At 38.6% G+C, this 15,958-nt stretch overlaps 1 protein-coding gene across 1 annotated transcript; it reads right to left on the bottom strand.

Moving 5' to 3' along the window:
- Positions 1-5,066: 5,066 nt before the first annotated feature.
- LOC133371437 (uncharacterized) lies at positions 5,067-6,461 on the bottom strand. Its single transcript, XM_061598878.1, has 3 exons — positions 6,188-6,461; positions 5,846-6,075; positions 5,067-5,515 (listed from the first exon to the last, which is right to left on the bottom strand). The coding sequence occupies exons 1-3, from the start codon at positions 6,377-6,379 to the stop codon at positions 5,125-5,127; spliced, it is 813 nt and encodes a 270-aa protein (XP_061454862.1). The 5' UTR covers positions 6,380-6,461; the 3' UTR covers positions 5,067-5,124.
- Between the last annotated feature and the right edge of the window lie 9,497 nt (positions 6,462-15,958).

Genomic DNA, 15,958 nt, shown 5'->3' with positions numbered 1-15,958 from the left:
GAGGAAGCCGGACAGGATCAGAATACCACACAGATATGGAAACAGGTGAACCGCAGGCTTTCTGAGGCTTGCTACTAGTGTCCCCAACACCTTGGTAAGCACACCTGGAGCTGAGGTCAGCCCACGGGGCAGGGCCCTGCGCTGGTAGCGCCTGCTCTGGTAAGTGAAACATGGCGATGGAGTGGGCGAATCAGCATGTGAAGTTAGGCCTCTGTCAGGTCCAGGGGCGACATGAAGTTCCCCTGCCGGAAGCTCTCCAAAAGAGCCTTGAGAGTCTCCAGGTGAAACGTCAGTTTTTTAATATGGTGGTGATATTTTTAACTCCAGGTTTTCTTGGAGGAGGTTGATCTTCTGAATCCCTTTCAGTCTGGCTTCAGGCTAGAGTTACCAGGTCTCCGGTTTTTGGCTGGAGTCTCCATTTTTGGGGGGGCTCCTCCCGCTCCCCGGCTAGCACCCCTTAATCTCCAGACTCTCAGCTTCAATTTTAAAAACAAATTAAGTTTCTAGGTGGTCTGGTTCCCGAGATATACACCAAAACGTCAACCACTTCCCCGCACGACTGTTTTTTTACAATCTTTAGAACAATTCCTTGCTCTAGCTACAACTCCCATCAGCCCAATCCAGTGGCCATGCTGGCTGGGGCTGATGGGAGTTGTAGTTTTAAAAAAGTAACTTTTCAAAGCTCTGGCTGTAACTCCGCCCTTTCAGGATTGTAGCTAATGAAGCCAGGGTTGTGACTTGTTGATCCAGGCACGCCTAGGCTTAATTTCAACATCAGAAAATGGTGGCTTTAAGATTTTTGCAGTCTGCGTAAGTAATATGGCTTAACAGGTTTTTTCCTCTTCTGTCCAAGAGTCAGACCCTGGGCTATGAAATATGAAAGTATTTAATCCAATATCTGCTTTCCTGGGAGTAAAGCAATTCTAATCCCATGTACCTGGAGTAAACCCCATTGAACTCCATTAGGACTTACTTTTGAGTAGACATGGTTAGGATGTGCTGTAAATTAATAGGACTTTTGAGTAAACATAGCGCAGACTTGTGTTTGTGTTGTAAATCTTTCTCTCCCTCCCCAACCCTATTTTTAAAGAAATTAGGCAGGGTTTATCACAGTTTTTATTATGTAGGAAACTAATACTGATTTTTTTAAAAAAATGTTCCTCAATGACCAACTGGTTTGATAATAAACTATTATATGGGGTGTATTTTATGTGTGTGTGTAGGGCTGGTGACTGGAAACGAAGGCAGCTCACAATAAGAAATAAATCACTTTAAAAACCAATATAACCATAAAAAGAATAAACAGTTGGAAAACAGCTTAAAGTGGCATGATTCCAAATTTTGGGTTGGGTGAATGAAGTTTATTTATTTATTTTTATTTATTTATTATTTGATTTATATCCCACCCTTCCTCCCAGTAGGAGCCCAGGGCGGCAAACAAAAGCACTAAAAACACTTTAAAAATCATAAAAACAGACTTTAAAATATATTAAAACAAAACATCTTTAAAAACATTCTTAAAAGCTTTAAAAACTTTTTTTTTTAAGGAAAAGGTTTGAAAACATATTAAAAAGCAATTCCAACATGGACTGGGATAAGCTCTCAAACTTAAAAGACTTGCTAAATGAACAAGTTCCTTATCACTTCAGAGTACAGTTTTCCCTGGTTGAGTAAGCCCCATTGAATATATTGGGGCTTGCTTCTAAGTAAACAAACATAGGATTGCACTATAAATATCTTTACAGGTTGTATAAATAATAAACATATTTGATAGTCATGCTTATATAAATATTTTCATAGAATCATAGAATATTAGAGTTAACCCCCTGCTCAATGCAGGAATCCAAATCAAAGCATTCCCGACAGATGGCTGTCCAGCTGCCTCTTCAATGCCTCCAGTGTTGGAGATCCCACTACCTCTCCAGTAATTGGTTCCTTTGTCGTATGGCTCTAACAGGAAGTTTTTCCTGATGTCCAGTCGAAATCTGGCTTCTTGCAACTTGAGCCCATTATTCCGTGTCCTGCACTCTGGGACAATCGAGAAGAGATCCCGGCTCTCCTCTGTGTGGCAACCTTTCAAGTACTTGAACAGTGCTATCATATCTCTACTCAATCTTCTCTTCTCCAGGCTACACATGCCCAGTTCTTTCAGTCTCTCCTCATAGGGCTTTGTTTTCAGTCCCCTGATCAGCCTTGTTGCCCTCCTCTGAACCTGTTCCAGTTTGTCTGCATCCTTCTTGAAGTGCAGAGACCAGAACTGGACGCAGCACTCAAGATGAGGCCTAACCAGTGCTGAATAGAGGGGAACTAATACTTCATGCGATTTGGAAACTATACTTTTGTTAATGTAGCCTAATATAGCATTTGCCTTTTTTGCAGCCACATCACATTGTTGGCTCATATTCAGCTTGTGATCAACGACAATTCCAAGATCCCTCTCACATGTCATATTGCTGAGCCAAGTATCCCCCATCTTATAACTGTGCATTTGGTTTCTTTTTCCTAAGTGTAGAACTTTGCATTTATCCCAGTTGAATTTCATTCTGTTGTTTTCAGCCCAATGCTCCAGCCTATCAAGGTCCCTTTGAATTTTCTTTCTGTCTTCCACAGTATTAGCTATGCCCCCCAATTTTGTATCATCGGCAAATTTGATAAGCATGCTCTGTACCTCCTCATCCAAATTGTTAATAAAAATGTTGAAGAGCACTGGGCCCAGGACCGAGCCCTGTGGTACCCCAGTCATTACTTCTGCCCAGTTTTGTCATACTGTGTCCCTATAAGTATCCGATTTCATACTATGGTTGTACAATACTTCCTTTACATTTTAAGTATGCCTTGGGGTAGTCATGGTTCTCCATTGTTTTCATCCTGAGGGGCAGATAGGCTGAGATGGTGAGTAGCCCATGGTCACCCACTACAGTTTATAGCTCATTTCCATTTTGAAAAATTAATTAAAACAATTTATATGCAGGCAAAATTTATTAAGTGGATTCACACAATATGTGTAAAGCACATCCAACTCGCATTTAAAGCGCACGACTTCCCCTAAAGAATTCTGGGAAGTGTCATTTCCCCCTCACAGTTATAGTTCTCACCGCTCTTAACAAACTGCAGTTCCCATGATTCTGTGGTGGGATTCATGTGCTTCAAATGGGTGTTGAATGTGCTTTAAAGGAATGGTGTTGATCTGCCCTAGGTATGATGTGCATTCCAGAGTGAATTGAAAAAAACAATTTTAAAAGATACTTCTTACTCTTACTCATTTCTCAGACCTCTTTCTGAAGGGTCTAATCTGTAAACAAGTTTGGAGCAGCCACGTTAAAAGATAAGGGCAGGGTATTCCAGGCAAGGGGTTGCCAACCCTGCTTGGATATGGATGTCTTTGCAGAAGAACCCTCGTCAAGCTTTACCAACAGCACAATCCAAACTATATCTACTTAGAAGTCAGTCCTGTTGAGTTCTATGGGGCTTAATCCCTTAGTAAGTGTGTTTAGAATTGCAGCCTTCAGGGGCATCCATCTTTACTCCCCAAAGTTCCCATCTAACAACACTAAGCTCCTTTGTCCCTACAGTGACCTTCTGGTGACTGGCCTGGCCTGAAGGCACTTAACTCTTCTTGCTGAAAGCAAGTAGGCTAGATTAAATGTTCCCTACCCAGGCTCCACCTTTTAGCTAAGATGTCTAGCTTAATTTCCAATCAGATATATTTTTTTAATTGTATGCTCCAAGCAACTGTGATTGATGCTTAATGTATCATGCTTAATGACATCACTGGGGCACGCCCCATGACATCACTCAAGCCCGCCCCATGACATCACTAGGGCCCGCCCCTCAGATCTCAGGTTTTGGGAAGCTTCTGACCTGGCAACCCTACTTCAGGCCCAGTTATCAGATAGAGCAATTTGGGGCACCTTGGTGGCAATCCATGCTAGGAAACAGAGAAGGAATGCGCTCTGTTGGACTTCTCAGTGGCTTTTGCTGCAATCAGCCAGGGCATACTTCTGGCTCACTTGGCTGTGCCAAGGCTCAGGGAACTGTCTGGCGGCCGCTCCTTTCCTATGAGGACCTTTCCCAGTCCTTGTGACTATCAGGGCTGAGAGCAGGGACAAGCTTACAGCAGGCTTCCCCTTGATTGATTGATTGATTGATTGATTACTTGGTTTATATCCCACCCTTCCTCCCAGCAGGAGCCCAGGGCGGCAAACAGAAGCGCGAAAAATACTTTAAAACATCATAAAAAGACCTTAAAATACATTAAAACAAAACGTTAAAAACATTTTAAAAAAGCTTTAAAAACATCTTTAAAAACAAAAAAGGGTTAAAAACATATTATTAAAGAAAAGATATTAAAAGCAATTCTAACACAGACACAGACTGGGATAGGTCTCAACTTAAAAGGCTTGTTGAAAGAGGAAAGTCTTCAAAAGGTGCCAAAAAGACAACAGAGATGACGCCTGCCTAATATTCAAAGGGAGGGAACTCCACAGGGTAGGTGCCGCCACACCTACGTTTGTATACCACCCCATAGTCGAAGCTCTCTGGGCGGTTTACAACAATTAAAAACATTAAAAACAAATATACAAATTTAAAAACAATTTAAAAACAACAATTTAAAAACAACATGGTGGTGCCCTCCAGATGTTTAGGATTACAAATGTTGCAGTCCAAAATGTCTGGCAGACACCAGGTTAGTGGAGGCTTACAAGTATTGGAAAGGCCTCTTTCTTAAGCTTTAGCTCATTTTCACTTGGGAGCAGAGCTTGGAAGATTACTTTTAAAAAGTAATAAATTACAGTTACAATTACTTGGCCCAAAAAAGTAGTAATTACCGTTACAATTACAATCGCTCTGAAAGTAACTGATTACTTTACTTTTTCTCAAAAGTAATCACTACAATTACATTTCAGTTACTTTTTTAAAAAAACTCCTACAAGGTGCTGGCCTTGGCTGCTGCACATCTAAGAAGCCCAAAATAATATTAAAAATAAACACACACACACAGGGGGTAGTAGAATAAAAAAAATTATCCATAAGATTAACATGATGGCATAACAGAATCTCACATCCCCCCAAGCAATGAAGATACCCCAACTCTTGAAATCAAATTTTACACTTGAAATGCTTTTATAATATGTTTCTGTTATGTCTCAAAAGAACAAGATGCTCAAAGAGCATGTCAGACAAGGAATGTCTTTTTACAGTCATTACGTTGCCACCAGTACTGAACAGGCGTTCTATTGCGGCGCTTGAAGGCATGCCTGTGTTGTGCTGCAAAAAACACCGCAGCACACGTGGAAAGCCATGGAGTGATGACACTTCCCTGCTGGGAGACCTCAGGTACCTCACCAGTTCCTCCTCAGCAGTGTCCACTGCTGACTTCTTGCCCTGGGGCAGAAAATTAAAGATGTCATCTTCTAAGTCATCTCCTTCCTGGTCTTTATCTGAAGACTGATCACTGTCCTCATTAAGTACACCCATCTTTATTTCGGCTTTCAACAAGGCTTCCATTGTGTATCTAAGAAAGAGAGAGGATATGTTAACACATATATGTTAGGAAACCATCATCTGCTCTTCATTTCCTGATGCTTGTCATGTCCCCTGGTTCAGGGTCCAGCCTGAGCCTGTGGATGATGACATGGAAGGTAGGAAGGTGACCAAGTCACCACACTCATGGGGCAGCACAGCAGACCCTTAAGGATTACCTGCAGCAACCCAAGGTTGTGATGAGGAGCCCCAGGAAGAAAAGGCCCAGCCCCTGCCTACCACCTTAAGCCCTCTGATGCCTCCCTTGAGACAACATTTCCCTTGGAGTAATCCACCCAAAGGGCTTCCCTAATGTTCTTACTTGTTGGTATGGGTGGTGGCCTGACACGATTCCAGCCGATCTAGTTTGAAGCGAGGGTGTACGCAGGCTGCCAGAAGAAGCAGATCCCTGCCAGATCCCCACCTCTCAAGGGTTGTCTGCTGCTGCTTCAGCATTTTGGGAGGAGGGGTGTCATGCATTGGTTCAGGAAGGCCACGTCTCCTTGCCTTTATTGCTTCTTCAATTGCTCTCAGCTTCTCAGGGAGTGCCCTCTGAGGAAGAAGAACAAAGCATGAATCCAAGAAAAAATGGAAGAGGAACTTCACAATTTAAACATAAATAGACAATGGACACTCTTTGAGGACCAGCATGACAAAGGCTTACCTCAAAATGTTTCTTCACATTGGATGAGGGGGAAACAGCTGATCTCAGATTTTTGATCCTTGGAAGGCAGTAATTGCATCGTACAACAACATTTTTCCCACTCTGGCTCACAAATGTACAAGCTTTCTCAAAGCCAAACCATGGTACTTGCTGTTCTGCAGATGTGGCTGTGGGCAACTGGCACTGCTTCATGCCCTCCTCCTCCTCGTGCACAGGGCCTCCTTTCTGAACCTCACTTGCTAGTTTTGCCTCCTCAGGATCAACAAGCTGTGACTCAAGTGGCCGCACTAACTGACTGCTGCTCTCAGCAGCAAAACCTGCAACAGGCGTCTCTGTAATAAACAAGAGATAATGCTCCTATATGGGTGAACTTCAGCTGTGATGTGCCCCCATCTCTTCCCCATGCTGCAAGATCCCCCAGTCAGAGTGGAAGTAAGCAGGTCGATAGCACAATTAAAAGAGATCCTATTTGCTCACTGAATAACCCTGCCTGGGCCAGTCTAACCTACTATCTCACAGGGTTGTTGTGAGAACAAAATGAGACTAGGGTTCAAATCCCCACATAGCCATGAAGCTCACTGAGTGACCTTGGGCCAGTCACTGCCTCTCAGCCTCATGAAAACCCTATTCATAGGGTCACCATAAGTTGGAATCAACTTGAAGGCGGTACATATATTTTTTATTTTGAATATGATGATTATGATAATAAATATGCAGCATTTCAAATTAATTCTGTATGAGAAGCATTCCATGCCAAGCTTGGAAAACCAAGGATGAGGTATAAAATGTAGACAAAAATACTTTTGACAAAATGCTGTTTATATTTTATATATATGAGCCTGGGTAGGGAACATTTAATCTAGCCTACTTGCTTTCAGCAAGAAGGGTTAAGTGCCTTCAGGCTAGGGCAGTCACCAGAAGGCCACAGCAGAGACAAAGGAGCCTAGTGTTGTGGAGATGTTAGATGGGAGCTTTGGGGAGTAAAGATGGAGGCTCCTGAAGGCTGCGATTCTAAACACACTTACTAAGGGATTAAGCCCCATACAACTCAACAGGACTGACTTCTAAGTAGATATAGTTTGGACTGTGCTGTTGGTAAACCTTGACTAGGGTTCTTCTGCAAAGACATCCATATCCAAGCAGGGTTGGCAACCCCCTGCCTGGAATACCCTGCCCTTATCTTTTAACGTGGCTGCTCCAAATGTTTTTACAGATTTGACCCTTTACTTCAGAAAGAGGTCTGAAAAATGAGTAAGAGTAAGAAGTATCTTTTAAAATTGTTTTTTTCAATTCACTCTTGAATGCACATCATACCTAGGGCAGATCCACACCATTCCTTTAAAGCACATTCAACACCCATTTGAAGCACATGAATCCCACCACAGAATCATGGGAACTGCAGTTTGTTAAGAGTGGTGAGAACTATAACTGTGAGGGGGAAATGACACTTCCCAGAATTCTTTAGGGGAAGTCATGCGCTTTAAATGCGAGTTGGATGTGCTTTACACATATTGTGTGAATCCGCTTAATAAATTTTGCCTGCATGTAAATTGTTTTAATTAATTTTTCAAAATGAAAATAAGCTATAAAGTGTAGTGGGTGACCATGGGCTACTCACCATTTCTCAGCCTATCTGCCCCTCAGGATGAAAACAATGGAGAACCATGACTACCCCAAGGCATACTTAAAATGTAAAGGAAGTATTGTACAACCATAGTATGCAATTGGATACTTATAGGGACACAGCATGACAAAACTGGGTGGAAGTAAAAGTTCTACTTAGGAAAAAGAAACCAAATGCACAGTTATAAGATGGGGGATGCTTGGCTCAGCAGTACGACATGCAAGAAGGATCTTGGAATTGTTGTTGATCACAAGCTGAATATGAGCCAATAGTGTGATGTGGCTGCAAAAAAGGCAAATGCTATATCAGGCTGCATTAACAGAAGTATAGTTTCCAAATCATGTGAAGTATTAGTTCCCCTCTATTCAGCACTGGTTAGGCCTCATCTTGAGTGCTGTGTCCAGTTCTGGTCTCTGCACTTCAAGAAGGATGCAGACAAACTGGAACAGGTTCAAAAGAGGGCAACAAGGATGATCAGTGGACTGGAAACAACGCCCTATGAGGAGAGACTGAAGGAACTGGGCATATTTAACCTGGAGAAGAGAAGACTGAGGGGAGATATGATAGCACTCTTCAAGTATTTGAAAGGTTGCCACACAGAGGAGGGCTGGGATCTCTTCTCAATGATCCCAGAGTGCAGGACACAGAATAATGGACTCAAGTTGCAAGAAGCCAGATTTCGACTGGACATCAGGAAAAGCTTCCTAACTGTTAGAGCCATACAACAATGGAACTAATTACTAGAGAGGTAGTGGGATCTCCGACACTGGAGGCATTCAAGAGGCAGCTGGACAGCCATCTGTCGGGAATGCTTTGATTTGGATTCCTGCATTGAGCAGGGGGTTGGACTTGATGGCCTTATAGGCCCCTTCCAACTCTACTATTCTATGATTCTATGAAAATATTTATATAAGCATGACTATCAGATATGTTTATTTATATAACCTGTAAAGATATTTATAGTGCAATCCTATGTTTGTTTACTCAGAAGCAAGTCCCACTGTATTCAATGGGGCTTACTCAACCAGGGAAAACTGCAGCCTCAAGTGATAAGGAACTTGTTCTTTTAACAAGTCCTTTAAGTTGAGAGCTTATCCCAGTCTGCGTCTGTGTTGAAATTGCTTTTTAATATGTTTTTAAAATTTTTCTTAAAAAAAATGTTTTTAAAGCTTTTAAAAATGTTTTTAAAGATGTTTTGTTTTAATATAAAGTCTGTTTTTATGATTTTTAAAGTGTTTTTAGTGCTTTTGTTTGCTGCCCTGGGCTCCTACTGGGAGGAAGGGTGGGATATAAATAAAATAATAAAAATAAATAAATAAACTTCATTCATTTTTTAAAAAAATGAGTATTAGTTTCCTACATAATAAAAACTGTGATAAACCCTGCCTAATTTCTTTAAAAATAGGGTTGGAGGGAGAGAGATTTACAACACAAACACAAGTCTGCACTTTACTCACAATCATGAAAGGGCGGGGTTGCAGCCAGAGCTTTGAAAAGTTACTTTAAACTACAACTCCCATCAGCCCCAGCCAGCATGGCCACTGGATTGGGCTGATGGGAGTTGTAGCTAGAGCATGATCTGTTTAAAAAAAAGTTGTGCAGGGGAGGTTACGTTTTGGTGTATATCTCGGGAATTAGACCACCTAGAAACTTTTTTTTTTAAAATTGAAGCGGAGAGTCCAGAGAGTAAGGGGTGGTAGCCAGAGAGCCGGAGCGCCCCCCCAAAACCAGAGACTCCAGCCGAAAACACACACACCGGGGCACACAAACACACAAATCATCGTCACTCACCTCCACAGCTCTTCGCCATTCTGCCTTCCTTGCCCTGGCTTTTTCCTCCAGCGTCCATTTTTTCCTCTCAGAGTCAGAAGCTAGAAGGCTCCCCCTGCCTATTCATCTCTTCCATCGTGCCTCCTAACACAGATCACAAGGGAAGAGACAGTCTGCGCAGAGGTGCAATCAGTGTGAGGCACATGTCTTGTGTTAACCAATCACAGCCAGGAGCTGACTTCCCGTTGTTCCCACCCCCAAGTAACGTCCAACCTAACATGGAAATGTTAAAGTTGAAGCTGAAAAGTAGGGAAATTACTATTCGTTCCGTTACTTGCCAAATGTAATGGAATTACCCACTCGTTATTTAAAATTGTAACGAATTAAAAGTAACTCGTTAAAAATAACGAGTTACTTCCAAGCTCTGCTTGGGAGGTGCACTTGGACTTCCAAAAGGCTTTTGATACAGTTCCTTTCCAGCTCCCGAATGAGGTTAGCACCCTTCTTACAGATCAGCAGTTAAGAAACAGGAGCAGAGAGTATGAACAAAAGGACAGGTCTTCCATTAGAGGAAGTGGAGTTCCACAGTAATTGGTAGTGGGTGGGAAGTGTGCTTTTTAATGTTTTCATAAATGACCTGGATTTAGGGGTAGCCAAGTCTCCTGATGACACCAAATTGCTCCAGGTGCTTAAAGCAAAAAAAAGGGTATCTCCAACCGGGGTGACTAGGCACTAAAATGGCACACCTGAGTCAATGTAAGCAGATGAAAAGTGATGCACATGGGACTTCCGGGAAGTGGTGCTGGCTGGTGGTTGTCTCTGAGGGAGCTCTGCCTCAGAGGAAGCTTTTTTCAGGTTAAAAGTCAGCCAAGAGGAATCTTGGACTGGCTTAAATGTTCTCCAAGGTACAGGAGAACCGATCAGATCTTCCACAAGACTTCGTTGAGCTGTCGGCGGCTGGAATTGATCAGGAAATTCCTGAGATAAGAAGGCAAGCCGATCGGCTGAAGACGGAGTCAGGATTTTCACGCAAGCTGGACTGGAATGAAGCGAAGCGTTTTTTCTTTTCTTAAAAAAAAAACGTTCTTAACCAGCGAGCCCACTTCTGCCTAAACCTTATCATTTGGCTTAAATTACTGCAATAAAAGGGATTTGTTTATGAATCAGCAATTGAGAAACCTGGGTGAGTCATACTTTTTCTCTTTTAAATATAATTAAGGAAGAAAGAAAATATAAACAACTTATTTACTTTTCTACGACAAAAAGCTGGCTTGAATTTGGACTTTTAAAGTTTAAAAACGGATGAGAGGTAATTATTATATTTTGGACTATTTTTCTCTTTGGACTATTTCTTGTTGGATGAATCCGCTGCTCGTATATGCTACTAATTGTTTAGTCTTGGCAACCAGAATTGTTTTGCATTCTTGGATGCAGATAAGGACTGTGTTGTGCTGGCTGGATTCCAATTACAGGCCTGGAATATTAACTCTTCTTTTTGGTGGAGGGAAAAAAAGAAGAAATAGACTGCCCTTAGGTTCTGAAACAGTGATTAATTTTAGAAATTAAAGACCTTTTTTTGAAAATGACAACTAAAAAAACAACTAAGGCCCAGGGGCGAAGAGGTTCTATTGATACACAGGAAGAGGATATACCCCCAGAAATGTTTCAAAAAATAATGGAAGGGATTAATGCTATAAAACAGGAAATTAAACAGGAAATGAAAACTGAATTGACAGATATAAAAGACTATATTAAAACACAAGTGGATGAGATTAAAGGGACAATTGGGCAAATAAAGGAGGATGCAAAAAATACTAAAGAAAAGGTACAAACCTTGGAGAATAGAACAGATATACTAAATCTGGAACTAGAAAAAAATTTGGACTATTTAGCTATGACTGAAATGAGAAATAAAGAGCATTGTTTGAGATTCCGTGCAATCCCTGAGGAAACAGGTGAAGACATTAGAGACAAAATTGTTAATGCTTTAGTAAAATTTCTGGACTTGAATGAAGATAGGATGGAATTTGAAATAGACAAAGTTTATAGAATTAACTCCAGATATGCAACAATGAAAAAAATTCCAAGAGATGTGCTTGTTCACTTCGTAAAGAAAACGACCAGAGATATGGTTTTACAGCAACACTTTAAATATACCTTTAAAATTGATGGTAAGGAAATACTGGTGATGAAGGAAATTCCTATTAGACTTTTACGTAAGAGAAAAGAATATGCTTTCCTTACAGAAAAACTTAAGCAATGCAAAATTCAATTTAGGTGGGACGTTCCAGAAGGAGTGATTTTTACATTCAGACAACAGAAATATAGATTGAATACTGTTCAAAAAGCAAGGGACTTCTTGAGAAAAGCTTCAAAAGATATGGAAGAAGATAAACTCAAAGATATGGATACAGTTCCTGGGAAACAAAGTCAACAAGGATACGCAGAGGAGGGGAAGGAAGATGATGGATCAAAAGGAGCATCAGGCAAATTTTAAAATACACGCTTAACGATGGATTACAAATACCTAACTTGGAATATAAATGGAGCCAACACGGCGCAGAAGAGAAAGAAAGTGTTTCATTATTTGAAAAAATTAAAATTGGATATAATTTGTCTACAAGAAACTCATATTCAGAAGAAAGATTCTAAATATTTGATTTGTAAAAATTTGGGTGAAGAATTTATTTCAGCTGGACCAAAAAAAAAAAATGGAGTTGTTCTCTATATTAACCCACAATTGCTTCCTAAATTGGTATTAGTGGACGATAGTGGTAGATTTGTGGGGGTTGAAATTACTTTACAAGGTACAAACATTTTGATAGTGGGTATTTATGCCCCCAATGAAGATAAAACAAGGTTTTATACAGGACTTATGGAAAAATTGTCAGAGTTTTCATATGAGCATTGGTGTGTCATGGGTGACTGGAATGGGGTAATCTCACCAAAAATTGATAGGCTTTCTGAAAAAAATATCAAAGAGACACAAGGTAAATTACCGAAGATTTGTTTTGAACTCATGGAACATCTAGAATTGGTGGATACCTGGAGATATATAAATGATAATGCAAAGGAATTTACTTATTTTTCAGAAAGACATAAAACATTTTCGAGGATTGATATGATTTGGATGTCAAAAATTTTAGCGAAGGATATTTTTAAAATGGATATATTACCAAAAACTTTTTCGGACCATAATCCTGTGATATTAACTTTAAAAAAAAAAAATCTTGGATTTAGATGGAGACTAAATGAATCTTTATTACAGAATGATAAAGTAGTACAAGAATGTAAGAAGAAATTAAAGGAGTTCTTTGAATATAATTTACATAAAGGAACAAGTGAAAATATTGTTTGGGATACAAGTAAGGCATTTATGAGGGGATACTTTATTAAATGTAATTCTGAATTAAAAAAAAAGAAACAACAGAAAATGCAATTAATTTTGGAAGAAATAAAACAAAAAGAGGAAGAATTGAAAAAGAATCCAGCTAAAGTTTCTATTGTAAATCAAATTAAAATGTTACAGAAGCAAGTATCAATGTTGACAGTTAGAGAAATTGAAAGGAAATTAAATTTTGCTAAACAAAGGACTTTTGAATTTGCAAATAAACCTGGGAAATGGTTAGCATATAAATTAAGAAAAGAACGTCAAAAAAATATTATTTTAAAGATACAAGAAGGAGATGAGACGCTGACAGACAATGTAAAAATCAAAAAGATTTTTCATCAATATTACTCAACATTGTATAAGTGTCAAGAAATTCCATCTGAAAAAATAGAAGAGTATTTATTTAAACAGAATTTGCCTAAAATTACAGATTTTCAGAGACAAGTTATTAATGGCCCTATTACGTCAAGAGAGATATCTGAAGCTATAAATAAAATTAAATTAGGAAAGGCACCAGGACCAGATGGGCTATCTGCAATGTATTATAAATGTTTGGAGGAAGAACTCCTGCTACCTTTACAGTCTACAATGAATTCTATTTTGCAAGAGGGAAAGATACCGGATAGTTGGAAAAATGCTAATATAACATTAATACCTAAAGAGGACCAAGATTTAACTAAAACAAAAAATTATCGGCCAATATCTCTACTGAATAATGACTATAAAATTTTTACAATGATTTTGGCTGAAAGATTGAAAATAATATTGCAACAATTTATTCAGGAAGATCAATCAGGGTTTTTACCTAAAAGACAATTACGTGACAACGTCAGGAATGTTTTGAATGTGTTGGAATATTTAGAACAACGAAATGATAAACAAGCAGCTCTGATTTTTTTAGATGCTGAAAAAGCATTTGATAATTTGAATTGGAAATTTATGTTCCAGGTTTTGGAGCAAATGGACTTTGGAGACAACTTTATAAAATGGATTAGATCGATTTATACATCACAGAAGGCCCAGATAATTGTTAATGGAGACTTAACGGACTCATGTGAAATACAAAAGGGTACAAGACAGGGATGTCCATTATCTCCCCTTTTATTTATTCTGGTTTTAGAAGTGTTGCTTAGAGATATAAGGCAAGATAAAAGGATTTCGGGATTAAAAATAAAAAAAGAAGAATATAAATTGAGAGCATTTGCTGATGATTTGATAATTGTACTAGAAAACCCTTTGGAAGGAATTCATATACTGATGGACAAATTAAAAGAATTTGGACCTTTAGCAGGATTTAAGATCAACAATCAAAAAACAAAGATGTTGGTGAAAAATTTAACTTTAAGGGAACAGAAAGAGTTAATGGACAAGACAGATTTTACAATAGAAAAAAAGTTGAAATATCTAGGCATCATTATGACAAATAAAAACTCAAAGTTGTTTCACAATAATTACGAAAAATTATGGACAGAGATTAAGAAAGACTTGCTAAGATGGGATAAACTACAACTGTCATTAATGGGTAGAATATCTGTGATAAAAATGAATGTATTACCGAGAATGATGTTTTTGTTTCAAACAATACCTGTAATATCCTCTGATTTACCTTTTAAACAATGGCAAAAAGATATTTCTAAATTTGTATGGCAAGGAAAAAAACCAAGAGTTAAATTTAAATTACTTCAAGACGCTAAAGAAAGAGGAGGACTGGGATTACCAAATTTGAGACTTTATTTTGCTGCCTGCTGTTTAGTCTGGATAAAGGAATGGATCTTATTGAGGAATAAAAGACTATTGGATTTGGAGGGCCACAATCTGAAGTGGGGATGGCATGGATATCTATGGTATGACAAAGTAAAAGTAAATGTAGACTTTAATAATCATTTTATAAGACGTCCTCTGTTGAAAATATGGAATAGATACAAACCAAGGTTTTATTCGAAAATACCATTATGTGTCTCAAGTCAAGAAGCGTTTTATAGAAGAGAAATGTCTGGAAAAGAGAAATGGTTAACTTATCAAGAACTATTAGAAAATGTACATGGAGAATACATAATGAAAGAGAGAGAACAATTGATAAAGGAAGGATATAGTTTTCATTGGTTTGCATATTTACAATTGTTAGAAAGATATAAAATGGACAAGAAAATGTATGGGTTTGAAATAAATAAATCTGATTTTGAAATAGGTTTGTGTACAAATGATGAAAACATAATTGCAAAAATGTATAAACTTTTATTGAAAATGGATATGGAGGAAGAACAAGTAAAAGAGTGCATGGTAAAGTGGGCAAAAAATTTTGGTCATAACATACAAATGGATCAATGGGAAAATATGTGGAAAAAAGGCTTGAAATTTACATTATGTTATAATCTTAAAGAAAATTTTTATAAAATGATGTACCGTTGGTACATGACTCCAGAAAAGCTGTCAAAAATGTATAGTAATGTCTCTAATGTTTGTTGGAAATGTAAACAACAAGAAGGATCTTTTTATCATATGTGGTGGTCATGTAAAAAGGCGAAATTATTTTGGGCACAGATAGGTAGGAAGATGCAAAAAATTCTAAAGATAAATATTCAGTCAAAACCAGAATTTTTTTAATTGGGTTTTATGGATAAACAAATAGAAAAGAAATATGGAAGAATAATATTATATATGATTACGGCAGCAAGATTATTATATGCACAAAAGTGGAAAATGGAATCAACACCAACAATGGAAGAATGGTTATTGAAATTAATGGACTTAGTAGAAATGGATAAATTGACATGTTTACTTAGAGAAAAATCGACAGATACATTTCTTAAGGAATGGAAACCTCTCTTAGACTTTTTGTTGAAAGATCAAAATAAAATGATGATACTGGGATTTGACGATTAATTAAGACAGCCTATGGAGAAAAGGGACTCTGTATGTATACATTAAGGGACAGGTTTGATGTATATTATATACTTATAGCTGATCTGCGACAAATCGGAAGTCA

This window comes from Rhineura floridana, chromosome 16, assembly GCF_030035675.1.
Source record: "Rhineura floridana isolate rRhiFlo1 chromosome 16, rRhiFlo1.hap2, whole genome shotgun sequence".
NCBI lineage: Eukaryota > Metazoa > Chordata > Lepidosauria > Squamata > Rhineuridae > Rhineura > Rhineura floridana.
The sequence above is the reverse complement of the archived record's forward strand: the minus strand, read 5'-3'. Positions and strand labels throughout refer to the sequence as shown.

Excerpts from the sequence above, each read along its gene's own strand:
- LOC133371437 (XM_061598878.1), bottom strand. The coding sequence starts at position 6,379 with ATGAAGCAGTGCCAGTTGCCCACAGCCACATCTGCAGAACAGCAAGTA. Across the intron at positions 6,076-6,187 it reads ATGTGAAGAAACATTTTGAG|AGGGCACTCCCTGAGAAGCT; the intron begins GTAAGCCTTTGT and ends CTTCTTCCTCAG. Across the intron at positions 5,516-5,845 it reads GCCACCACCCATACCAACAA|ATACACAATGGAAGCCTTGT; the intron begins GTAAGAACATTA and ends TCTCTTTCTTAG.